The sequence below is a fragment of the Myodes glareolus genome, chromosome 6 (genome assembly GCF_982192425.1).
Source record: "Myodes glareolus chromosome 6, mMyoGla1.1, whole genome shotgun sequence".
Classification (NCBI taxonomy): Eukaryota; Metazoa; Chordata; class Mammalia; order Rodentia; family Cricetidae; genus Myodes; species Myodes glareolus.
The window spans coordinates 18,992,699-19,017,068 of record NC_142031.1 but is presented as its reverse complement, the minus strand read 5'-3'; the positions used below and the strand labels follow the sequence as shown (position 1 = coordinate 19,017,068).

Sequence of the window (24,370 nt, the reverse complement as noted above, 5' to 3'; positions counted from 1 at the left end):
CAGAGTCTCACAGATGGTCACCCCACACCACATCAGGCAGGCCTGAGAGTTGAAGCAATTTCTTTAATTTTATCGGAATCCAGGACAAAACAAGAAAAACACCCAAAACCACATGGAGACAGAAGACAAGACACAACTCCTCCCCCCACACCTCCCTGGCCCTAGAGTGGGGACATAGTGGGGGTGAGACAGCAGGGGGCAGGGGGCCCTTGAAAACCTTGATCCAGCCCTGCAGACTCCAGGCCTGCAAGGAAGGGCCATGGGGAGGCAGGGCCCAACCCCCCTTGGGGAGGGGCTGAGGGGAGGCCCTGAGGGACTCTACCTCCTCACTGACTGGCCTGCCCAGAAGCAGGCAGCCCACAGTAGCAAGGGCCCCGGGCCGTGGACACATTCGTAACAGAGAAGCAGCTGCAGTGAGGCAGGAGAGACGATTATCCGGGCAGAATCACTGGGGTGGGGGGCCCATAAGGGCCCCACGGGCCAAACCCTGAGGTCGCAGGAGGGGGCCCAAAGCGGGGCTAGTGAGTGAGGTCCTGAGTGAGTGGGTCAGCAGCTGGGCCCCTTTCTCCCGCTGCCTACAGCCCCTCCAATACTGCTGCTGGGGCCCACCTCTGGGGAAGTGGGGAAGAAAGCAGCCCACCCCTGCTGCTGACTTCCAGATGGCCAAGGCCAGCAGGAAGGCCTGGCCAGCCTTGGCCACCTGCCCCAGAGGTCTGTGGGAAGAAGACAGGATGGGAAGAGAAAGGACAGGGGCTCGACCGGCTCAGATCCAAGATGGTGCGCTGCTTGTTTGCAGGGTCCCTGGTGAGCTGGGGGACCGCAATGGGAGCCAGCAACTCGTTAGACTGGAGGCAGAAGCTTCTCCAGAAATTCCTTTACAGCTGCCATCTCCTGGGATGAGGGGAGATTGTGAGGCTCCTTCCGGGAAGGAGGAGGGAGAGCATGGGAGGAGGCCATCCCCACTGACCTGAGGACAGGAGCTGTGCATGACACCTGGGTATGTCTTGAACTGGACCCTGGCAGGTGTGACAACAGACCGAAGCTTCTCAGCTGTCAGGGCCCCAAACCGAACAGGTACCATGGGATCCAGCTCCCCATGGCATTGGAGGATGGCCAGGTCCTTGGCACTGCCATTGGCTGCCTGTGGGCCAGAAAGAATTTCCAAGTCAAGGTCAGTGCTGTGTGCAGCACAGCACCCAGGCCACAGGGACCCTCAGGAGGGGAGGGGCTGACATGGATACTCACTTGGGGAAAGTTCCGATGCAGAGGCAGCCAACAGCTCAATGCCACAATGCCAGCCAGAGGGTGGGGGCAGGTAAGGGCTGTATAGAGGGACAGGGCCCCGCCCTGGGGAGAAGAGAATGATGGATCAGGAGGGAACAGCTCACACACCCAGCCCCTCCCCCTTACAGCCTCCTCACCTGCGAAAAGCCACCCAGGACGATTCGATTGGCAGGGATCCCATTTTTCATCTCATGTTCAATCAAAGCTTTGACTGGGGGGTGGGAAGGGCAAGACTGGGTGGAGGAAGCTGCTGGGGACTTAAAGGGAGCAAGCAGGCACTGCCCAGTGCTTCGGGAAGGGAGAAGGGGAAGGGGATGTGAAGTGGGGGCTGGAGCCTTACTGTTCTCTGCTGCCTTCTTGATACCAACTTCGTCCTCTGGGGCATCTGGACTCAGCCCCATCAGGTCAAACCTGGGCAAGCAGAGGCAGCAGTTTTTGGAAGAGCTGGCCAGCCCCTACAGCAACCTCAGCTGCCATCTCTTTCCTGCTCCACACTCACCAGGACGGCATCACCATCTTCATGTTGAGTGTCACAGGGATCCTGGGCCTGCGGAGGGGTGGCCAGGAGGTCTCAGGAGGGACAAAGCATCAGTAGAGAGCCTGGGCATGGGCACAACTGCCCTTGGGGGCCCCTCCCAGCAGGCAGAGCCTATGTTTCAAGTGTTGCCAGGCAACCTGCCACGTGGGGCTGGAGCCTGTGGTTGGGGCATCAGCGATAAGGATGGAGAAGCAGAGACTAACGCCCGTGGATGGGGTCCAGCTCAGAGGGTGAGTACTTGGAAAATACTCTGTTTAGGAGGTCTTGGGTCTAGGAAGCCTTGGGGGTGAAGGCAGAAACTGGAGCCTATTTCTAAGACTCTACGAAGATAAAACTGAACAAGGCCTGACTGCTTTAAGCCCAAGCCCCAGGAGGCAGCTGATGAAAAGAGCCAGGCCTAGGGCTAGAGGACACCCCCACCCCTTAGCCCCTCTCTGGTTGGGGTGACACTCACGCATGGGGACAGATGTACTTGACATGAGGAAGCCGGATGGTGGAGAGGGCGTCAGCCCAGCTGTGCCTGTGGGAGGGAAGAAGAGGCACCGGTAAAGGAAGGATTGAGAGGGACAGTGGTCCTCCAGCCCCACCTGATGAAGGAGCACCCCCACCCCTCAGCCCACTCACCCTGTGTCTCCAAGTCCATGTAAAAAAATAACCTGGAAAAAAAAGTCAAAAATGGGATTGAAAGGTTCCGTTTAGACCCTCCAACTCCAGCACACACACCCCCGCCCTCCAGACCTGGGGAGACCAAGGTGGGAGTCAACAGATTATTAACCCCCTCCTAGCTTCAGGCTAGTCCCTTCTCATACCGCCACCTCCATGTTTCCCACACTGCCTACAGCCAGTTGCCACCCAGAAGTCTGGCCCAGGGTCCTTACCGCGGCCGTTTCCCGCTCAGCTCCAGACACGGTGGCAGCGTCGGTGAGCAGGGGCACAGACATGGTGTTACCACACATACACTGCAGGGCTCCCTGCAGGCTGGGCCTGCGCAAGGGAAGGTGGTAGATTAAGAACAAAGTCAAGCCAAAGAAGCCTCCTGGTTAAAGAAGCACCCCCAGGCCACACATCACCAGGGTTGGATTCTGAGCTGAGAGAAAATACCAGCAAAGAGAAGTCTGGGACAGAGGGATAGAAAATTGGCCCTTGCCATGTGTTGGTGGCACAAGCCTTTAATCCCAGCACTCAGGAGACAGAGGCAGATGGATCTCTGACTTGGAGGCCAGCCTGGTCTATAGAATGAGTTCCAGGACAGCCAAGGCTACACAGAGAAACCCTGTCTTGAAAAAACAAGAAAGAAAGTTGGCCTTATCCCAAAGTTGAGAAGCATGGGCAGCCATCCTCATGGTCTAGAACTCACATTCCTGGTTCTGACCCAACCCCAGAGCTCAAGCATGGCACAGATGGACAGGCACAGGGGTTGGAAGTGGGGGACAAGGAAAGGCAGGGCATTTCCTGCAGCTTTTCCCCACAAGCCTCTGAGTGCCAATGGCACCCTTCCAAAGTCCCTTCCTGGAACCCTGGAGCCCCTCTTTCCCTGAGTCCTGGCCCTAGAAGAGACGAAGGAAAGAAAATGCCAGGGAAACAGACTCAGTTCCACCCACCTCCCTCTTCTTCCCCTCCAGCCCCTATCCAGAATTCACAGCAGTTTCTGGCTCAGTAGGAAATTCCTAGGGCCTCTGGAAGCCACCCAGGTCCCATGAGAGCCTAACAACTCCCTTCTGCCATCTTCCACGACAAACTGTGCTCCAGACCTTCCCATCTCCACGGGGCTACCTGCTGTTGCTACTGCCACTGACTCCAAATGGGTCTCCAAATGAACAGGTGTTGGGACTCCCAACACAAAAGAATATCAAGCTGGCTGGCCCCTCCCCATCCTTAGCATCCTCCAAACTCCGGAAGCTTCCGCTACCTGCCCCTTAAGTGTCTTCTTAAGGGCGCCCCGCCCTCCTACAGGCTCCCACCTTCCAGCTCTGACCCCGACTGCCCCTCCTCAAGGTAGGAAGATCACACAGCATCTGACCCTGAGGATCCTCTTCCCACACAGGATGCACCTGCCGCCTTAAGCTAGGATCCCCTTCCTCCTCCGCTCTGGGAACTCCCACCTACACCCGGCTTCCACTCTCCAAAGGGTGAGATGGGATGACCCGGCATCTCCCATTCTCCACAGTGGGTACTTGGGTTCTGACCCGGGGTCATCACATCCCTACAGTGGCATTTGCTACCCTGCCCCCAGGCTCCACCCGCCTACAAAGGGGCACTGACCCGGGGGAGCCTCCGCCCCACAATGGGGTCTCCCACTGCCCAGCGCGCAGCCGCTCTCCCGCCACGCGCGCAGCCCCTGGCCCCGCAGTCCCAGGACTGGACAGCGCCCTCCGGCCGCTCCCCGCCGCCGCCCCGGGACCCTCGCAGCCTTGCCGCACGCCAAGCTGGGTACCTCACTCCCAGGGGCTTCCGAGACCGGTCGGGCGAGTCTCCCCTTTCTCCCGCACAGACACACACTCGTCCCCCTCGGCCGCCCCCGCCGGAACTTCCGTTCGAGTCCCGGGAACCCAGCCATCGCGCTGCCGGAAGTAGCCTGGCCAGTGGTACGGAACCCGGAAGCGGGTCCGGGTTTGCTGGCTAGGAGCTGCCATGTTGCCCACAGTGGGACCACTCCCTGTGATGCGACGCTGCCGCCTCCAGTGTCTGGACACGACAGGGGATTCCCAGATGCTCTGCCAGCCCAGCCCTCCTGGTCGATCTGCGTCCTGGAGGAGAGACAGTCCCCACCGTATTCTTTATCATAAAGTTGGGCGTCTTCCCATCCCTATAGGACAGGGCACACTTCCAGCTGTGTGTGGTCTTTGGTATTAACCAATATTTGGTTTTATTTTATTTTTTCTTTTTGTTTTCGAGACAGGGTTTTGCTATAGTTTTTTTAGAGCCTGTTCTGGAACTAGCTCTTGTAGACCAGACTAGACTGGCCTCGAACTCACAGAGATACGCCTGCCTCTGCCTTCCTAGTGCTGGGATTAAAGGCATGCGCCACCACCGCCCGGCATATTTAGTTTTATTAAGATACACTTTACTGCTTACATCTCCAGCGCACAGCATTGTATACATATGTAAGTAAAATAGCCACTGTAGTGGAACACTTTAACATCTCAGAGGTTGGCTTCCCTCCCAAAACTTGTGAATGCCTTTTTTGTTTGTTTTTGATTTTTGGAGACAGGATTTCTCTGTGTAAAAAGTCCTGCCTGTCCTAGAACTCGCTCCGTAGACCAGGCTAGCCCTGAACTCACTAAGATCTGCCTGCCTCTGCTTCCCGAGTGCTGAGATTCAATGCGTGCGCCACCACCGCCCGGCGTGAATGCTTTTAACTACACACCTTGTATACTTTAGATCTTTCTCCTTGTTCATCTTTCTCCTTGTTCGTCCTCCATACTGGTTCTCAAGCCCTGTTCCAGTTTCACAGGATCATGGCTGCAGTCCTACACCGTGACCTGAAAAGACCCGAGATCACCAGCCCTTCACGCTTATCTTTAAAGGTGGGGAAACTGAGACTTGAGGAAAGGAAGTAAATGAATAGCAACGTCAAGATTACACTGTAATCTGCCTTTCCTGACCGGCTTCCTCGGCTATAAAATGATAATAACCACCTGCTATTTCATCACTTTGCTGTTAAGCTCCAATGAGGCCATGTAAACTTGCTTTGAACACTGGAAGATCAGTAGGAGGCCTTAATCATTTGAAGAAGGACCCTGGGAAAGTATGTAGGCCGTATCAGGATACGGAACAGCCCCGGTAGTGTTGACTTGACATTGTCCTTGCCACGGAACAGCACCAGTGGTGTTGACTTGACACTGTCCTTGCCGACTGATGCCTTGCAGGTTGCGCCGAATGCCACCGGCTGCGAGCTGAGAACAAAAGAACTTCATTTGGTCACCACTGAGTCACACTGCTGAAGTGGAAATTGGGCTTGGAGTCCAGGCTGAGACAGGCAGAACTGAAGGACTGAATCCCTGAGAGCCAGCAGGAATCCGCAAACAGGAAATGAGTCACAGGGGTCCCTCGGCAACTGAGGCCTCATTTTCCCAGTTTAACCAACTCTAGTCTTTTTCTATGAACCCAAAGCCATTCAAGCTTGGAAGCTCAAAACACTTCCCTCGAGGCCAAGAAGCAATTTGGTTCTTGTAGTTAAGTCAAAAGGTCATGGAAATGGAACTTGGAATACTAGGATCAAGAGACCACAGCAAGCCAAAGACCTGGAAGTGGATGTCACAAAAGGAAGGGGATAAAAGAAGAAAACAACTACGCAGTCGTGGCAGACACCTGCAATCCCAGCACTTGGGAGGCAGAGGCAGGTGGATCTCTGTGAATACAAAGCCAGCCTGGTGTACAGAGCGAGTTCCAGGACAGCCAGAGCTTATAGAGAACCCCTGTGTCAAAAAACAAAACAAAAAAAAGGTTGGAGAAAACAATGGGATAGGGGTGGTCCCCTGACTGCAGAATCCTAGAATCCTGCTGGACTGGTTTGTGGGTGAAATGCAGCTCCCCCTGTAGGCTCATCACATGGGCCACATGGCACTTTGGCAAAGGACGCTTCAAACCTCCAAGTCCAGGAGCTCCATGTGAGCCCATATTAGGGGAACAGATGGGCTGGTGTTTGAGGTGTTGGGCGTTTTGTGTGTATGATGTGTATACTTGTCTTTGTTTACATCAGAGAACAAGTTCGACCATCAGTTCTCAGAACTGGCTATGTAAAGCAGACTGTGCCTGCCTCTGCTTCCCAAGGACTGGGATGGAAGGCATGGACCATCAACCCCAGCAAACCTCCTGTTGGAGGCAGTCTGCTCGGTTGCAGTATTGGATACCGCACTCAAGCTGGCCTGAGCACTTCCTGGGGATCTCCCGTTTCTGCCTGTCTCACTGGGATTATAGACTTGTGATGGCTTCGGGCTTCTCAGCTGGGTTCTGGGGATTCCCAATTAGGGCTATCAGACTTAAGTAGCAAATACTCTTACCCTCTGCATGGTCTTGTTTTGAGGTTTTTAACTTTCTATTTCCCCTTAATCCAAAATTTTAAATAGCCTCTATCTTGGTGCTAGGAGGCAAGCTCAGGGTCCTGCACATGCTAGGCAAGGGTTCTGCTGAACTAAACCCGCACCCGCTAGCCCTCTGATCGTCTTCAGAATGCCTCACACAAAGCAGGTTGTGGCTGAAATAACCTTCATGCTCTGAAGACCTATGTTTGCCTCCTAGTTTATTTCAGAATTTTGATTCTCACCAAGGTTTCAACTGGCAGACCTATTATCAAACTGCACATCCTCCTTGACTAGGATGAGCCATCCTGGAATTCTCCAGGACCAGATTCAGCAGCATTCCCTTACCAACCCTTGCTATTTAGAGAAAAAAACCAGTTCTCAATGTTTTCTGACACTCAGATTCTCACCAGGTGCTATCTCTGCTCACCGTCTGGAATTGTTCTTAGCCTCATCCTCACTTCATCTGATGCCTCCAGAATCTCTCCTGCGTTTAAGATGATTTTGTGTATGAGTGTTTTATCTGCTTGTGAGTTTCACGGTACTAATAGCACAGAAGACAATACAAACCTTAAGTCTGGCAAGGATTTATTAAGAAGCTTATTAGTCACAGTGAATAGAAGCCATAAACAGAAGAACCAGGGTCTCCAGATTCGCGCACTGAGTTTATAACACAAGGCAGAAGCAAGTAAACACCAAGGAGTCCCGAGGGTGATCTCTAGTAAGTCTCAGTCTTATCCCATCCAGGCTGCCCACACAAAGAAACGACGCCATGCTCTCCCACCTGCTTGGAAGAGATCCCCCCCCCCCCCCCCCGCAAGCAGTCATTTGCCAAGAGACTCCTTCCTTTCCAGCCACCATCATGGGACACTTGTGCATGACATATGACACCAGCTGGGCACCTTGACACAAATGCTGAGCAATGACAGGGAAGAGGAGCGAGCAGGGACGTGTGTTTCTAGCTGGAGATCTTCCTGATGGCTAACACAAACACAAAACTCCGGTTTCAGAAGTATTCCTGCAGCCCAGGAAGCTTCTTTTTTAAAACGGACAAATCACACAAAAAACCTGCCACAAGCAACAAGACACTTGGGATCCCATGGCCACACTGACTGGAAAAGCAAACGTTATTCAGGACAGCCAGACACCACCCAGCCTAAGCCCGCTTCTGTAGTGCCTTAGAGAACACTGTTCCTTGGCACCCACACTGCTCCTGGTGGTAAGGCGGTTTCCACAGGCCAGGTTCCTGCAGCAACCCCAAGACAGAGCTTGGCCGAGGCTGTGGCAGGCAGCTCTTGCTGGAGCCTCCTCAGTCCTTCCCAGCAGGTGGTGGCAATCTTCACTCACAGTGCATCTGAGGAGCCTGCACCCATCCTTAGGAAATGAAGTGTGTCTGTGGGGTGACCTGATGGACCCGGTGGTCTGCTGGGTTAGCTGACGCTTCATAATTGCAGATGGTCACCTCATGCCGGCGAAGCTACAAGCAAAGGGAAAGGTGAGGTCAGTGGCCACCAGGGAGCCCTCCTTTCCCAGAGCACCTGCAAGTGCAGCAGCCCCCAGACTCCCCGCTACAAGTTCTCTCTGAAGCTCCCCTCTGCTGACACTTTAACCTTGAGAAGCCAACAAAGACCACTATCCACTACCAAGATTCTCAGCAACCAAGAAAATCCAGGTGAGAACAGGAACTTGTCTAAGGAACTTAACTCTGGTGTCCAGAACAAGAGACAGCCAAGGATGTGTGACGGACTGGAACCCACGCCTCCTGCATGCTAGGCAAGCTGTCACTCAACTACACCCACACGCAGTATCAAAAATACTCATGAAAATTTTAAACTTCAAAACTGAACTGATAGAAATATTATCATTTCCATTCCCCTAATAATACCTATAGCGGGGCCAGCAAGACATCCCTATAGGTAAGGGGCGACGCTGCCAAGGCTGATGACCTAAGTTATCCATGTGACACCAGATGGTTGGTGGAAGGAGAGAAATGACTCCCACAAGTTGTCCTGTAAGCTATCCATACCCATATATACATAAATATATTCAGAAAATAAAATACATGAATTAGAAAAGCAAAAAACTTCGAGTCTATCCAATGAAGAAAGTTATGATGAAATCAAGAAAAATTAAGAAGCCAGCACTCAGGAGGCAGAGGCAAGTGAATATCTGTGAGATCCAGGCAAGCCTGGGCTACATAATGCCCAGCTTATTTAATTCTAGCTAGAATTAAATGTGAGAGCTTGTCTCAAAACAGCAAACAAAAAAGAAAGAAAAATTATAAGCGGATGGAGCAGCCAATACCTCACTTGCTCTTCTCCCCGGAGCTCCTGCCCCATAGTGCGCACACACATTTACCAGTCTTTCTTACCTCAGTCCACTCTCCTCTCAAGCCAATATAGAAGATCTTCGTGGTATCTGCTCCAAAGTTTTTCGAAATATGAATAGAGAGATGATAGACATTTGAAAATCGGGAAATCCTGGAGGGTAGAAAAGAAAGAGGGAGAGAAGACAGTTGATCATGCGGCATGCGTCCTTCCGCCAGGGGAGACAACACTTCAGCCCCAACTTGCAGTCAAGTATCAGAGAACACCTGGTCCTTCACCCTGGTTTCCTTAGGAGCAGTGAACACTTTCTACGCATCTGCCAGACCCTGACTAAGGCAAGGACAGAAAAATGAATAAAAACCACACATGCCGCCGGGTGGTAGTGGCACATGCCTTTAATCCCAGCACTTGGGAGGCAGAGGCAGGTGGATCTCTCTGAGTTTGAGATCTACTAGCTAGCTCTAGTCTACAAGAGCTAGCTCCAGGACAGGCTCCAAAGCTACAGAGAAACCCTGTCTCAAAAAACCAAACCAAACCAAACAAAAACAAAACAAAAACAAAAACACAAAAACAAAAAACAAAAAAACCCACACCTGCCATAGTGGCATATATCATCACCATACCCAGATGGCAGAGGTAGGAAGATTACCACAAGTTTAAGGTCAGTTTGGTTAATTCCAGCCCAGACAGGGATATGTGAGAAAACTGTCTTAAAAAAAGAAAGAAAGAAAAAGCAAAGAAAGGAATATATAATGCTCCTAACTTCAAGAAATAGGAATGATGTGTGACCATGCAGGGTTCTAAGCCATGTTTATCAAGTCGACTTCACCCTTTGGAGAACACTAAAGAAGAGACCAGGTGGGGCGAGGTGGTGGTGATGCAGGCCTTTAATCCCAGCACGCAGGAGGCAGCACAGGTGAATCTCTGTGGGTTTGAGGCCACCCTGATCTACAAAGTGAGTTCCAGTACAGCTAGAAAAACGTTATCTCGAAAAACAAACAACAAAAAAAAAAGAGAGAGAGAAAGAGAGCAGGCGGGCACAGGTAACGAGTCTGCCACAAGCACACTTTGCAGATGAATTCTGCAAACACCTTTGCTAAGCCATACTAGATGCTCAGCCAAGACTGCCCAGTGCTTCCAAGTTAACAAGTCTGTGATGTGCACAGATTTCTGCCAAAAGCTAGCCATGCCAAGGATCAAGCTTCCTCTGCTGTTGTAACTCGATTCCAATGCTCACAGAGCAGGACACTGGCCAAAGAAAGAAGCAAGCTCACAGGCTGCACGCTTTCTGCAAGTCAAGGACAAGCCATGGCACAGCCAGGGCAGTCAGCAGGGACTCTGGGGAGACAGATTTCAGAAGGACTGAGGTTCAAGGCCAGCCTGGGCATATATCAAGACCCTTCTCCAAAATGAAAGGAAGAAGAGACAGAGAGTGGAGGACGGTCGCACACTTACTTTGTAGCATACTCTAATTCTCCTGTAGTATCTCGGTTCAGACTGAAGGTCTGATCAGGCTCCCTCTCTGTGTCATCAAAGGACATCTGGGGGATGTTCTTGTACCTGAGGGGGAAAAAAGGGAAGAAAAGTCAAGGAATAGGCATTATCTCTCAGTGTTTTATAACTCCCTACTGACTGCCCAACTAGCCCCAGTTCTGTCAAAAGGAGATCAAAATGGCATTTTACTGGCATTTACATACAAACATCCCCAGGCCAATGACAAATCTGGAAGGAGTAGTGCAAGCCTGCAGCCCTGGCTACCAGGGAGCCCAAAGCAAGAGGACTTTTTAAGCAGAGTTCACTGGGGGTCACTGCAGGCAAACAGCAAGATCCCACCTTGAAAGAAAAGAGAGAGAGGAGGGAGAGAACAAAACAGCAAGTAGAGAGCTAGGAACCGCACACAATCCAGTGGCACCATTGAGGGCTTGAGACCCTAAGAGGCAATGCAGCGAGCAGAGCGCTCAGCTGGGTCCCATGCAGGAACTGCACGGAGAAGAGCCGACTCAGCACATGCACATCCAGCCCACGCTGAACTGTGAAGACAGCTTACTCATGGGAAAGTGCACACTTCAGCAGAAACATTACACACAGTTAAGATCAGGTGGCCCAACACTCAAGCGGGTTTTGTGTCCAAAAACTACCTGAACACCATCATATCATATTTCTTTTTCCTGTTTTTTTTTTTTTCCCCCTGGGACAAGTTCTCCTGGCTGTCCTGGAACTTGCTAGGTAGACCATGCTGGATCTACCTGCCTCTGCCTCCCAAGCACTGAGATTAAAGGTCTTGTGCAACATATCCAGCAATTTTTCTTAAAATACAATTAGGGATTTAAATTTCAAAGAGTACACAAAGGACAACAAACTCATCAAAGGCTTTGGAAAGTTAAACTGCTAGTAAATTAAGGAAAATATTTAAAAACAAAAACACCTAACAAATTCTGAAGCACTCAACTGAGTGTCCCTCCAGGTATTTTACTAACACACCCACAAAGGAGGGGCTATAATTTCACTGCAGCAGAATGTGTGTCATTTAAGAAAGCAAGTGTTTGCTTCAAAGTGTTCCCAAGAACGATCCCCAGCAGGGTAATAACAGTGAGCGTTCACGAGCCGCGTTATGAGGCAGTGCGGCACCGCAGTTAAAAACCCACGGTTCAACTTTCAGAACGACAGAAACTACAGGCAAGCTGCTCCAAACTACATATGGAGGCACTCAAGTCGGCCGCAGAAGAGCAGATACTCTAAGAACAAAGGAACTGAAAAGACAGTTCTCAAAAGATACACAGCTGGGTGCCACGACACTCTTGTAATCCCGGCTCTTGGGAGGCAGAGCCAGGAAGATCCCGAGTTTGAGGTCAGCCTGGGTTATATAGTAAGCTCCTGTCTCAAAACCACAAAATGGAAATATTCAAGAAGCCAACAAGAATATGAAAAAAATATTCAGCCACTAAGCGAGGATATGCAAATTGGCTATCATCTTACCCTCCCACAACGGCTACTACCAAAAGGACAAGAAATAAACACTGGCGAGGAGCAGGGAAAGAGGGACACAGACGCTGCATATAGGAATATAAGCTAGGGGGTGATTGTGGAAAATCCTTTAAAAAACAAACAAAAAAACAAAAGGGAAATAGAAATACCATATGAGCTAAGAATTCCCTTACTGAGCAAATATCCAAAGGAAAAGAAGTGAGTATGGGGGAGCCATCTGCACTCCTACTGCCAGCTGCTGCTTAGCGTGGCACTATTCAGTGCCAATTCAATGGCCAAGACAAAGACTCAACCACAGTCCTATCAACAGATGAATGAATAGAGGAAACGTGACGTAAGCACGGATGCTATTCAGTTATAAAAAGAGTAAATAAAATCCGTCATTTGATGCAATGTAGACACGCTTAGAGGATGTTACGTGAAATGAGCTTAAAACAGAAAGACAAATGCTGCAACGCTCTCACACATACCTAGAAGCAAGACAGGCTGACCCCAGGGAAACAAGAATAGAGGAGCGATTACTGGAGCCTGAGTGGGGGTGTGAGCACAGAGACAGTGCTCTGCACAGGATGCAGCTAAGGAGAAGGAATACCTTCTAGTATCCCACAGCACAGTAGAACAAATATGGATCACCAGGCATAGTGACCCAATGCCAGCACGGGGGAGACGGGGGAGGCTGACACACTGGGACCAGACCAGTCTGTTACACAATAAGATGATGGGGGGGGGTGATACTGTAGAAAACAGAAAAAGCTTCTCAGGCGATGATAGCACACACCTGTGATCTCATCGCCTGGGGATCAGAAACAGGAGGATCAGGAGTTTAAGCTCAGCTACATAGTGAGTTAGAGGTCAACGTGTACTGTTGTGAGGCCTTCTCTCAAAAAAAAAAAAAAAAAAAAAACAAGAGTCAGATGGTGCTCGCCTTTCATCCCAGCAGAGGCAGAGGCAGGTGGATCTCTGTGAGTTCGAGGTCAGCCTGGTCTACAGAGTGAGTTCCAGGACAGTTAAGCAGAAAGACCATGCCTCAGAAAAATAAACAAATAAAAACCCATGGGATTGGAGAGATTAAGAGCATTCAGTTTTGGTTCCCAGCATCCACATGGCGGCTCACAACCACCCGTATCTCCAGTTCCAGAGTATTCAGGACACTCTCCCAACCTCTACAGGCGATTGCACACATGTGGCGCACATACACACACACACAATAAAGAATACAGATAAACAGTGTCTGTAATCCATGGAGCAGCTAGTCCGTGTACAGTGTGAACATGAGCTCACTTTGCTCCACAGATCACTCTCTTCACCAGAGAGGCACAGGAGACCAGCTTGACTGAAGCTAGTCAACCTCCCTAGTAATTAAGTATCCAAAAGTATCAAAAGTTATCAGATCAAACATCGAGTTTCCTTAAAATGATTCAACACAGAGATATATTTTTAAAGGTTTATTTTTATTAATGTGTGAATTTCTGTGAGCCGATGCCATGCCGGTATGTGTGCCCAAGGAGCCCAGGAGAGGGTGTCCAATGCCTTGGAGCTGAAGTTACAGATGATTACAAGACATCCAATGTAGTCACTGGGAATAGAACTCTAGACCTCTCCAGGAATGGTAGGGACTGAACATGGGACCTCACACATGCTCAGTCCTCTACTGCTGAGCTATAACCTTAGCCCCAAATTAAGCTTTTTTTATTTTTTTAAAAACTTTTTAAAATGTTTTTTATAATGGGGTGTTATGTGGTAGCCCAAACTGGCCCAGAGCTCGTTATATAGCTCCAATTGGCCTCAAATTCTCAGCAATCCTATTTTAGCCTTCTAAGTGCTAGGATTAAAGGTATGAGATACTATGTCTAGCTTAAATCAAGATTTATTACTTTTTTATTATTTACTTATTTTATATCCCTACCACAGCCTCCCCTCCCTCCTCTCACTCCTCCTCCACATTCGCTCAGAAAGGGGCAGGTATCCCACGGGTTCAGCAAAGCATGGCATATCAAGCACCTCCCCCTGTATTCAAGCTGGACAAGGCAATCCAGCTATGCCTTGTGTATATTACCTATGTGTATCTGTGTGTGCCTGTATGAGCTTATGTGTATGTACCACATGCCCACAGGTATCAAGGACATCGGAAGATGTTGGATCCCTGAAACTGGAGTCACAGGCAGCTGTGAGTCACCTGATGCGAGTGAGTGCTGGAAATCAGACCCTGGCCTCTGGAAGAGCATTCAGTGCTCTGAGCCACGGAACCGTCTCTCTGTGGCCACTTCTTTTCTTTTTATTATTTTATGTATGAGTCCTTGCGTGTATATCTGTGCACCTCACTGTACAGCTGGTGCCCTCAGAGGACAGAAGAGGATGTCAGATTCCCTGGAACTGGAGTTAAGAAATGGTTGTGAGCCAACAGGTGCTGAGAATTGAACCCGAGTCCTTTGAAAAAGGAGTCATTATGCTCAACCACTAAGCCATTTCTCCACCCTTCTAGTGTGTGTGTGTGTGTGTGTGTGTGTGTGTGTGTGTGTGTGAGAGAGAGAGAGAGAGAGAGAGAGAGAGAGAGAGAGAGAGAATTTATGTTTGCAAACTTGTGTGGCAGTTAGGACAACCTTGGGTGTGATCCTCGGGAATGCCACCCACCTTGTTTGAGACAGGGTCTCTTATTAGCTAGAAGCTCACCAATTAGGTGAGGCTGGCTGGCAATGAGCCCCAGGGATCCCCCTATCTCCCAGCAAGGGGATTATTACAAGCACACTCTATCACATCGGTGCCAGAGATGAACTTAGGTCCTTGTGCCAGCTAGGCAAACAATTTGTTCACTGAGCTATGTTCCTAGCTGTCCTGAAAGTTTAACATTTCCACAGCATCACAAAGGACATTCCTCTTCTTTCAGCAAGGCGGCACCAGAAAAAAAGCAAGCTCTCCAGGACCACGGAACCTTGCTCTGAGGCCAACAGATGCAGACGGAGCACCTGCATGTCAGCACAGCACTGCAAAGATGGTTACTGTACACGAGAGCAGCCTTAAGGAACACCCAGGAATTTGCAGGTAGGTTACTAAGGAAACTGCAGAGTCATCACCAACTGTCTGAATGAGTGCCGCCACAGTCAGTACTTGGAAAAGAGATAAGCGTTGGCCCTAGGGATGCTTAATCTAAGTCTGTCACTGGGCTGGGGATAAGGGTCAGTGGTAGAGCAGGTACCAAGCACTCCTAAGGCCTAGTAGTCCATTCCCAGAACCACAAAACACAAAAAAAAGTCAGTTAGGCAGGGTGTTCTGTGCCTTTAATCCCAGCACTCAGAAGGCAGAGAAAGAGAGCTCCGTGAGTTCCCGGCCAGCCAGGGCTACACAGTGAGAACCTGCATCAAAAATCTGGGCATGGTGGCACACACCTGTAATTTGGAAGATGGAGGTAGGGGTTCGAAGCTGAAGGCCAGCCTGGGCTACATAAGACCTTGTCTCAAAAATAAAGCAAAACTCATATTTTTATACATGTGTGTATATATATATATATTTTTTTTTCTTAAATAACATTTCCATATATAACTAATTCAGGAAGCAATACATGCATTCCAATGTAAATGAGAACAAGGTCAATCCACTGAACTCACAATAATCCTCCTGCCTCGGCTTCCTCGGTGCTAGGATTACAAGTGTACACTGGCACACCCAGGCGGACCAACCTGTCTGTGTGTGGCATATGCACACGGAAGCCAAGGACCTCAGGACCCTCCCTGGCACTCTTCACCTACTCCCCCGAGACAGGTCTCTTTTTGAACTTGGAGCTGGGCGGACCCCTGCAAGCCCTGCAATCCTGCTCTCCCCACAGCGCAGAGGCCACAGCAGTTCTTCACTTGGGCGCTGGGGATCTGAATCCCGAGCCTCCCGCTTATGCAGCAAGCGTTCTTACCCACTGGGCCGTCTCCCGATCCCTGGAACAACATGTCAGCAGCAGAGAAAAGACAAGCGGGAGGTTCCCGAGGGCCTAGGCCCCGGCTACTCACAGTCTCATCTCCGAGGGGTGTGAGTCATCGTCCTCTCCCATGATGATGATGCCTTTGAGCTTGACATTGCCCGTAAACCTGCCAGAATGCAAACGAGAGCGTTGCCTACCTGGGATCGAATCCCACAAAGCCGCGTGACCCTGCGTGAGCAAGACCCTCCCCTCTCTCAGCCCAATTTACCTACCTGTCCCTTGTAGTCATTTCAAAGATTCTGTCATTCCACAACTCTAAGAAATTTACCTCAACTCCTCGGTTATTAATTCAACAAACACATTCATTTCTACTCATACACACAGACACACAAAAGTTACGATGCTTTCTTTTTCAGACCCACCAAAGTAATCTGTCCCATTTCTGCAAACAGATGTGCACTCTTGACGTAGCCAATGAATGAAGCCATCTGAAGCCGACAACTGGGTAGAGCCTACCTCGCCGGAAGCTAATACCGAGGAGATACTTACGGAATGTTAAACAGAAGCTCTTCATCCGCGTCACTTTCAACAAACTGTGGGGGAAGAGGAGAGAAAGCAACAAATAGCTGCCGAGAGCCTACGACGTCAGGTTTCCTGCCTCCCTGTTCTACAAACTGGCGATGCAAACAGACCTACACCACCACCCTACCCCGCTAAGTCCCAAGAGCATGAGGCTATACTGAGTCTCAGCCAGGGTTCTAATCACCACAGACCCTCTATCTAAACTAGATCTGAGGGTTTCCGGGGCTGCGAATTCAAAAGACCTGTGCTTAAGTGTATCCTTCTGGGGAGCCTTCACATGGCTTTCAAAGAGGTCCTGGGCTCCAGGTAGGAAACACGGGTCGCGACCCTAGGCTAAGTGATGCCGTCGGACAGCCATTTGGACCAATGGTCAGAGGGAGAGGCAGCAGCCCTCGCCGCCTTGGAATGGAGGCGAAACGCCCATCTTGCTCCTTTTGGGCCTCAGTTTCCCTGCCTGTCTACCCTCCGAGGCCCCGCGGCTTCGAGCCCGCCCCGGCCGCCCACCTTGGAGCGGTCGGTCCGCTCCTCCCACGGCTTGAAGACGCCGCGGCCGCTGCCCTCGCGACTCTCGTTCAGGCACTGCAGCCGCTCCAGGTCGATGCGCAGGTACAGCCCGTAGGCTAGGCCGCGCTGCTCGGGCGGCTCCTCGCGTTCGGCGGCGCAGCGACAGCCGCCCCCGCCGTGGCTGTGCCCGTGCGACATGGCGACAGCGCCCGCCTGCGACTCCCGGGAGCCGTAGCTCGACCGGCGCTTGCTCCGCTCCGCGCCCGCCGCCAAGCGCAGCAACTGGAGCGTCGTAAAAGGCGCCCCTGTGCGGCGCGTGCGCGTGGGGGCCAGGGGGCGGGGCCGGGAGGGATTGGCAGCGGACGCTCGCCCGCCGAGCTTAGCGCTGATGGTGGGGAAAAGCGACACCTTTCTGGCGTGGAAACTGAAGGGCTGGGGACGCCACGGAATCAGAGAGCACCGCGTGACAGGGACGAGAATCCTCCTCTGCCCGGCCAAAGCGTGCGCTTTCTTCCATAGCGGCTAGCTTTCTCGGGAGTGGTGGATAAGGCGGGGCCCAGGGGACAGCACAGCCGGCCTCCCCTCTTTCTCTTCTTCCCCGCTACCCCTCTTACCCCTACTTTCTTCCACCTCTTCCCCTTCTCTCTCTTTCTCCCTTTTCCCTCGATTTTCTTTACAGATAGGTTCTCATGGAACCCAGGCTGGCTTCAGATGATCTATATATCTGAGGATGACCTTCAACTCCTGATCCTTCTGCCTCCGAGTCTCAAATTCAGGGATTACAGGCATGCACCTCCATGTCTGGTGTTAGATTCACTGTCTCACCACCTAGTTCTGGCTAGCCTGGAATTTACAGTGTAGACCAGGCTGGTTTGAAAATCAGAGATCCACCTGCCTCTGCCTCCTGAGTGTTGGGATTAAAGGCGTGCTTAGCCCCATCTTATTGATGCAGAATCCCTGAACCTGAAGCTCACCATTTAGTAGACAAGACTAACTGGTCAATGAACTCCTGGACTCCACACTCCAAAGCTAAGGTTGCTGCATACCTGGGGCCATGGTCAGCTTTTACGTACTGCTTGGGATTTGAACTCTGAACCTTGTGCCTTCACAGCCCGCACACTTAGCCACTGAGTCATCTCCATAGCACATAGCTACTTTCTTGATAGCAGGCTGTGATCATCACCAGACCTGGGGTGCAAGTGTCTGGGTCTGCCGCTGGTCATGTTACACTAGGAAAAAGGGCATTCTTTCCCTGGTCTGAGACTATTTCTTCATCTGTTCTGGGGCACGACAGTATCTGTTCAGTAGTCACAGTGACTAGTGGGTGGAAGAATTCCTGCCTTTAATCCCAACACTCAGGAGGCAGAGGCAGGCAGTTCTCTGTGCGTTCGAGGCCAGCCTGATCTACAGAGTGAGTTCCAGGACAGCCAGGGCTGTTACACAGAGAAACCCTGTCTCAGGAAGAAGAAAAAAAAAAAAAAAAAGAAGTTGACTGTAGGTGTCTGTCTCTCATGTCCCACATTTATTTGTTTATATTTTTAGAGAAGTTAGGAAGTGGCCTGGCTTTGCACTCATCCATTAGTAATCCTGAAACACATCCTCCTAGAGCAGGGAGGAGAGGAGAGAAAGACAAGATACACAAATGTTATGGTGTTCAATCAATTAGCTAGGGGCATGAAAATAGGAGCTTTGAACAGGCGTTCAGTTTGTGACTAGCGAGGGTAGCTCTTTCCTGGACCACCTCCTCATGTGCTGGAAGTCTGGGATCGCCTCACTAGACTAGCCAGTCACACTGGCTGTCATCGGGGACGATGGTGGCCCATGGCACCAGCAAAGGCACCTAAACTTAGATACAAAATGACAGCCACCAAATTCCCAGAATCCAACACAAGCACATTTTTTACTTTTTAGATTGTGTGTGTGTGCATGCGTGTGTGTACAACTATAGAGGACAACTTGCTGGAATGTGCTCTCTTCCCACTATGTAGATCCTGGGGAGCTAATTCAATCATCATGTTTGGTAGCAAGCAGCCCTACCTCTGGAATCATCATACTGGCCTGTTTTGTTGTTTGGTTGGTATTTGTTTTGTTCACTTAAAGAAAGGGTCTCATCAGATAGCCCAGGCTGGCTTCTTTGATTGATCCTCTTACCTCCTCCTTCTGAGTACTGGGGTGTCACCATACCTAACTGGGCATAGGTGTTTTTTAATTTGCCGCTTCAGTAGTTTGCTTATAATGATTCCCTAGTCAAAACAAGTTTCACGGATGAGTGCAGATTCAAAGGTGGAGAGGCAAATTTTGTTTCCTTTTTAGGCTATAAAAATACCACAGCCCTGCCCATCTCCCCTCAGTTAGAAGTGGGTTTCTTTTGTTACATAACAGCTCCCTGGTTTCATGGCTTCGAACAACAATTAGCTCACAGTTTCTGAATCAAGAATTGAATTTGGGAGTGGCTTCCTTGGGATCTCTCAGGAGCCTGAAGTCACCTGAAGGTCCAAGACTAGGGTACTCAGGTGACAGTAAGTTTGTGTAGACCTGGCCTTATGGCCATGTGGACAGTTTAAGTAAGCCTATGGTATGTCAGAAACTCACTGTCCCCAGAGCAAGTGAGTCAAGATAAGCCAAGGTAGAAGAATCCAGTGTCTTTGATGAGATAACCTTAGCCATTGCAATGCTGTCAGATCTGCAGGGTCCCATGGTTCCACGGGGTGGACATGTTCATCCAGTGTCTTGAGGAAACTGAATCCTAAAAGAGACAGAGCTCCTCAGAGGCCACCTGTCACGTAGGCACACATGGCACGTGGTACAAGATCCTATAGGCTGCTGATATGTGGACCTTGTTATTTGGATGAATTCTTTCAGAACATTGAAGAAACGCAGGGTCATTCAGTTTCCTAGATCTCTGTGCAGTGTTTTTCTATCCTACATAGAATTTGTATTTCTATATAGTTTGTTTTTCTAATTCTGTGATAAAAACCATGACCAAAAGCAACTAAGAGATGAAGGGGTTTAGGTTGTGGTTTTAATGACTCTACTCTCTGCATACATTTGAATGTCTGGTCCCCAGTTGGTGGGACTTGTAGATGAACTTTTTTTTCTTCTTCTTGGTTTTTCAAGACAGGGTTTCTCTGTAGGTTTGGAGCCTGTGTTGGAACTAGCCCTGGTAGACAAGTTGACCTCGAACTCACAGAGGTCTGCCTGCCTCTGCCTCCTGAGTGCTGGAATTAAAGGTGTGTGCCACCACTATCTAGCTAGCTAGATGAAATTTCTTGCCGAGACCACCAGCTCACAGAATATGACACAGCAACCTATTATTATGAAAGTTTGTTCTTAGTTCAGACTTGGTTTTTTTTTTTAAGTTATTTATTCATCTATTTCTTAGGCATGAGTGCTGTCTACATGCCAGAAGAGGGCATCAGACCCCCATTATAGATGGTTGGGAGCCGCCATGTAGTTGCTAGGAATTAACTCAGGGCTTCTAGGAAGAGCATGCTCTTAACTGCTGAGCCATTTCTCCAGTTCCCTCAGACTTGTTTCTAACTAGCTCTGACCCATACTTCTTAATCTACCTTCTTCCATGACTGTTACCTTATCTCCATTCTCCCCATCCTGTTGTTTCTTCTTCTTCTTCTTCTTCTTCTTCTTCTTCTTCTTCTTTCTTCTTCTTTTTCTTCTTCTCCTCCTCATCCTCCTCCTTCTTCTTTTTCGAGACAGGGCTTCTCTGTAGCTTTGGAGTCTGTCCTGGAACTAGCCCTTGTAAACCAGGCTGGCCTCAAATTCACAGAGATCCGCCTGCCTCTGCCTCCCAAGTGCTGGGATTAAAGGTGTGCGCCACGCCACCACTTCCTGGCCTATCCTGTTTCTTCCACCTCTGGCTGGCGACTCTGCCCTTCTTTTTCCCAGAGCTCTCTGTCCCCAGAAGCCCTGACTAACCTCTTTCTGCCTAGTTAATGGCCATTAATCTCTTTATTAAGCCAATCACAGTGACATATCTTTACACATTATAATCAAATATTTTGCAACAGGAACTGTCTGAGAAAGATTAGGAGGTGTGGTCTTGTTTGAGAAGGTATATCACTGGGGGCAGCTTGGAGGTTTCAAATGCCCATGCCTAGTTAGTTCTGCTTCTTTTTTATCTATCTATCTATCTACCTATCTATCTATCTATCTATCTATTATGTATAAAATGTTCTGTCTGCATGTATGCCTGCAGGCCAGAAGAGGACACCAGATCTCATTACAGATGGTTGTGAGTCACCATGTGGTTATTGGGAATTGAACTCAGGACCTCTGGAAGAGCAGCCAATGCTCTTAACCACTGAGCCATCTCTCCAGCCCTTCTTCCTGCCTCTTGCTACTGCTCCGATGCCTGCCTGCCTGTTGCCTTCTCCCTGCCATGATGGTGATGGACCCACTCTCTGAAACTGTGAACCCCAAATAAACTTTCTCTTCTCTGAGTTGCCGTGGTCATGGTGTCTTTCCGCACCAATAGAAGAGTAACTAAGGCTCCTGCCGTTATCTGTCTTGTAGGAGTGTCTAGTACAAATGATCAGTTTTTTCGTTACATTTTTATTTATGGAGAAAATGCCACTGTGCACATGTGGATTCAGATGACAACTTGCTGAACTTGGTTTCTCCTTCTACGCTGTGGGTCCCAGGGATCAAACTCAAGCTTTCAGTCTTGGCAGCAAGGATTTCTATCTGCTGGCCTCAAACTCGCAGAAATCCTCCTGTCTCTGCCTCCCAAGTGCTGGGATTAAAGGCGTGCACCACCACTGCCCCGCATTTTTTTTCTCTTTTCTTTTCTTTTCTTTTCTTTTCTTTTTTTAAGACAGGATCTTACTCTGTTGCCCAGGCTGGCTTTGAATTTGCAATGTTCTTGCTTCCCACTCCTGCTCTCCCACTCTGGCTCGGAGATGTCTAAGTATTATTGTTTTCAGTTTGAGTTGTGTTCATGGAGGCCGGAGGAGGACCTCGGATGTTCTGCTCTACTGTCCTGCACGTTATTCCGTCCATACAGGGTCTCTCCAGGTCCAGGAGCTCGGCTAAGTCTGCCTCCCACAGCATTGGGGTTATAGATGCAACCGTAGCCATGACTGACTTTTTATGTGAGTTCTGGGGCTCTGAATCCCATTCCTCATGCCCATGCAGAAGAGATTTTTCTCACTGACTCATCTCCTCAACCTGGAGAATTACATTTTAAACAATTATTTACAGTTATTTGATTATTCTATACTACACAGCTTTACTTTGTTCAGATTTAATTTTATGTGCCTAAGTGTGTGCTTCAAATGTGCACGTGCACTCCGTTTGTGCTTGGCTGCCATTGAAGGCTGGAGGAGGGCATCAGATCCCCTGCAACTGGAGTTACCGAGGGATGTGAGCCCCACATGTGCTGTGAGCCAAACCAAGGTTCTCTTAACCACTGAACCATCTCCCTAGCCCCTATTGCATGGCTTCTTGGGGACATGGGCCATTATCTGCTTAATCAGTGATGAGACTGCAACAGATCCTACAGGCATGTGCTGAGCAAACTTCCCAGCCCTGACCCTTGGCCCTGCAGCACTATTTGTGGCAAATTTAACGGAGTAGCTCTCAAATTTTTAATTTTTAAACACTTGAGATATGGTCGCATGTAGCCCAGGCTGAGCTGAACGCATACATAATCCTTAGCCTTCCAAGGTCTGGGATTACAGCATGTGCCACCAGGCCAGGCTTGCATTTCTCGTCTTATACAGGGGATATTCTCTTCACAAAGCTAAAGCCGCCATGACCTAGTTACCTCCAGAGGCCCTGCCCCCTAACGCCATCATGCTGGATTTCAGGATTTCAACATCAGAACTGGTGGGGGAGGGGAAGAGGACACATTCAGGCTAAAACCCTTCTGTTGATTTTTGAAACGTGCACTCTGGGTACAGAGGACGCTTGAGAAGTTTGGGTGCATTTGAAACTCTGTTAGTCTTTGAAGAACACTCCGTCAGTACGGGGCACAGAAAGGGAGGTCCAGGGGATTTTGCAGAACTGTCATATTTCTCTACTTAAACGGTCAGGGAGACTCAAGGAAAAGAGAACACTTAGACGATGGGCAGCGGCAAGGTGCCAAGCCACAGAGAATCCCGTCAGCTATCAGTTCCGCCAGCGCCAGAAATTCTCAGCAGCGACTGAGGCTCTGCTTCTGAAACCCAGCTGGCTGTGTGTGTCTGTGACTGAGAAAGGACATCTCATGAGAGCAGATGCCTTGGAGTCAGGCAGCCACACAGCACTATAGCCCAGGGCAGGGTTTCTCCATAGCTTTGGAGCCTGTTCTGGAACCAGGCTGGCCTTGAACTCATAGATAGCTGCCTGTCTCTGCCTCCCCAAAAGGCGTACAGTGTGCTCCACTGACACTGGGCACCCAGAACAATTTCTATGACCTCAGGCTAGATCTTTTGTTTTGTTTTGTTTTTTGAGACATGGTTTCTATGTGTAACAGTCCTGACTGTCCTGGAACTAGCTCTTGTAGACCAGGCTGGTCTCGAACTAACAGAGATCCACCTGTCTCTGCCTCCCAAGTGCTGGGATTAAAGGGTACCCAACCTCAGGCTAGATCTTAACATAACCACACTTAGGATTCCAGTGCTTGCAGGCAGGGAGGACGAGGCATAACCAGCCAACCTCAAGGACCTCAAGGTTCTGGCCTCCAGGAGTGAATGTGTGTACCTTGTGTACCTGTACACACCACACACTGCCCCTTATCCCAAATAGGGCAATAGTAGGATTCTCTGTACTTCAGTTTTCTTATTTATTTATTTAGGTTTTTCAAGACAAGGTTTCTCTGTGCCCTGATTGTACTGGAACTCACTCTGTAGACCAGGCTGGCCCTGAACGATTCACCTTCCTCTCCCTCCTGAGTGCTAAGATTAAAGGCATGGGGTTCCAATGCCTACCTAGTTCTATTTTTAAATGGAGCAGGGCATGGTGGTATATGCCTATAATCCCAGCATTTCTGAGACTGAGGTAGGAGGATCACTCAATGATTAAGGCCAACCTGAGCTACAAAAACTTTGCCTCACACTCCACTAACAAATACAAATAAAACAGAACCATGACTGACTCCCTAGGATGTGCGTGAGAACAGACAGAGTATCAGGACCAAAAGGGGCCTGGCATAATCAGCAAGGTCCTTTTTTTTTTTTAATTTATTTATTATGTAGGCAGTGTTCTGGCATGTATGCCCACACAT

At 49.7% G+C, this 24,370-nt stretch overlaps 3 protein-coding genes and 1 long non-coding RNA gene across 5 annotated transcripts; 2 read left to right on the top strand and 2 right to left on the bottom strand.

Annotated features, from left to right (window-relative positions):
* Window positions 1–43: 43 nt before the first annotated feature.
* On the bottom strand, window positions 44–4,412 carry Lypla2 (lysophospholipase 2). The gene is made up of 10 exons (XM_048443235.3): window positions 4,257–4,412; window positions 2,701–2,806; window positions 2,447–2,478; window positions 2,277–2,342; window positions 1,784–1,831; window positions 1,625–1,695; window positions 1,422–1,495; window positions 1,246–1,347; window positions 968–1,141; window positions 44–891 (listed from the first exon to the last, which is right to left on the bottom strand). The coding sequence occupies exons 2-10, from the start codon at window positions 2,776–2,778 to the stop codon at window positions 841–843; spliced, it is 696 nt and encodes a 231-aa protein (XP_048299192.1). The 5' UTR covers window positions 2,779–2,806; window positions 4,257–4,412; the 3' UTR covers window positions 44–840.
* LOC146894122 (uncharacterized) lies at window positions 1,693–17,155 on the top strand. Of its 2 annotated transcripts, none has more exons than XM_085690491.2 (4): window positions 1,693–2,052; window positions 14,269–14,322; window positions 15,040–15,194; window positions 16,515–17,155. In XM_085690491.2, the coding sequence occupies exons 1-4, from the start codon at window positions 1,891–1,893 to the stop codon at window positions 16,531–16,533; spliced, it is 390 nt and encodes a 129-aa protein (XP_085546617.1). In that variant the 5' UTR covers window positions 1,693–1,890; the 3' UTR covers window positions 16,534–17,155. The 2 variants fall into 2 exon arrangements, with proteins under 2 accessions (XP_085546617.1, XP_087763143.1); XM_087907017.1 differs by having other exon boundaries at window positions 14,269–14,340.
* Pithd1 (PITH domain containing 1) lies at window positions 7,848–17,420 on the bottom strand. Its single transcript, XM_048443236.3, has 6 exons — window positions 17,149–17,420; window positions 16,612–16,655; window positions 16,151–16,228; window positions 10,626–10,730; window positions 9,215–9,323; window positions 7,848–8,320 (listed from the first exon to the last, which is right to left on the bottom strand). Exons 1-6 carry the CDS (start codon window positions 17,344–17,346, stop codon window positions 8,219–8,221), a joined length of 636 nt encoding a protein of 211 aa, XP_048299193.2. The 5' UTR covers window positions 17,347–17,420; the 3' UTR covers window positions 7,848–8,218.
* An 83-nt stretch (window positions 17,421–17,503) lies between these two features.
* LOC146894121 (uncharacterized) lies at window positions 17,504–21,605 on the top strand. The gene is made up of 2 exons (XR_015002202.2): window positions 17,504–17,649; window positions 21,362–21,605. It is a non-coding gene; the product is annotated as an uncharacterized LOC146894121 (long non-coding RNA).
* The last annotated feature ends 2,765 nt before the right edge of the window (window positions 21,606–24,370 follow it).

Bases quoted from the DNA above. Each gene is read 5' to 3' on its own strand.
- LOC146894122 (XM_087907017.1), top strand. From the start codon at position 1,891: ATGGGCACAACTGCCCTTGGGGGCCCCTCCCAGCAGGCAGAGCCTATG. The intron at 2,053-14,268 runs GTGAGTACTTGG...ACATGCCCACAG, and splicing joins GATGGGGTCCAGCTCAGAGG to GTATCAAGGACATCGGAAGA. The intron at 14,341-15,039 runs GTGAGTGCTGGA...CTCTTCTTTCAG, and splicing joins CTGTGAGTCACCTGATGCGA to CAAGGCGGCACCAGAAAAAA.
- Lypla2 (XM_048443235.3), bottom strand. From the start codon at position 2,778: ATGTGTGGTAACACCATGTCTGTGCCCCTGCTCACCGACGCTGCCACC. The intron at 2,343-2,446 runs GTGAGTGGGCTG...TCCCTCCCACAG, and splicing joins CATGGACTTGGAGACACAGG to GCACAGCTGGGCTGACGCCC. The intron at 1,142-1,245 runs GTGAGTATCCAT...TCTGGCCCACAG, and splicing joins TGCATCGGAACTTTCCCCAA to GCAGCCAATGGCAGTGCCAA.
- Pithd1 (XM_048443236.3), bottom strand. From the start codon at position 17,346: ATGTCGCACGGGCACAGCCACGGCGGGGGCGGCTGTCGCTGCGCCGCC. The intron at 16,656-17,148 runs GTGGGCGGCCGG...CTTCCCCCACAG, and splicing joins AGCGGACCGACCGCTCCAAG to TTTGTTGAAAGTGACGCGGA. The intron at 9,324-10,625 runs GTAAGTGTGCGA...TCTACCCTCCAG, and splicing joins GAATTAGAGTATGCTACAAA to GATTTCCCGATTTTCAAATG.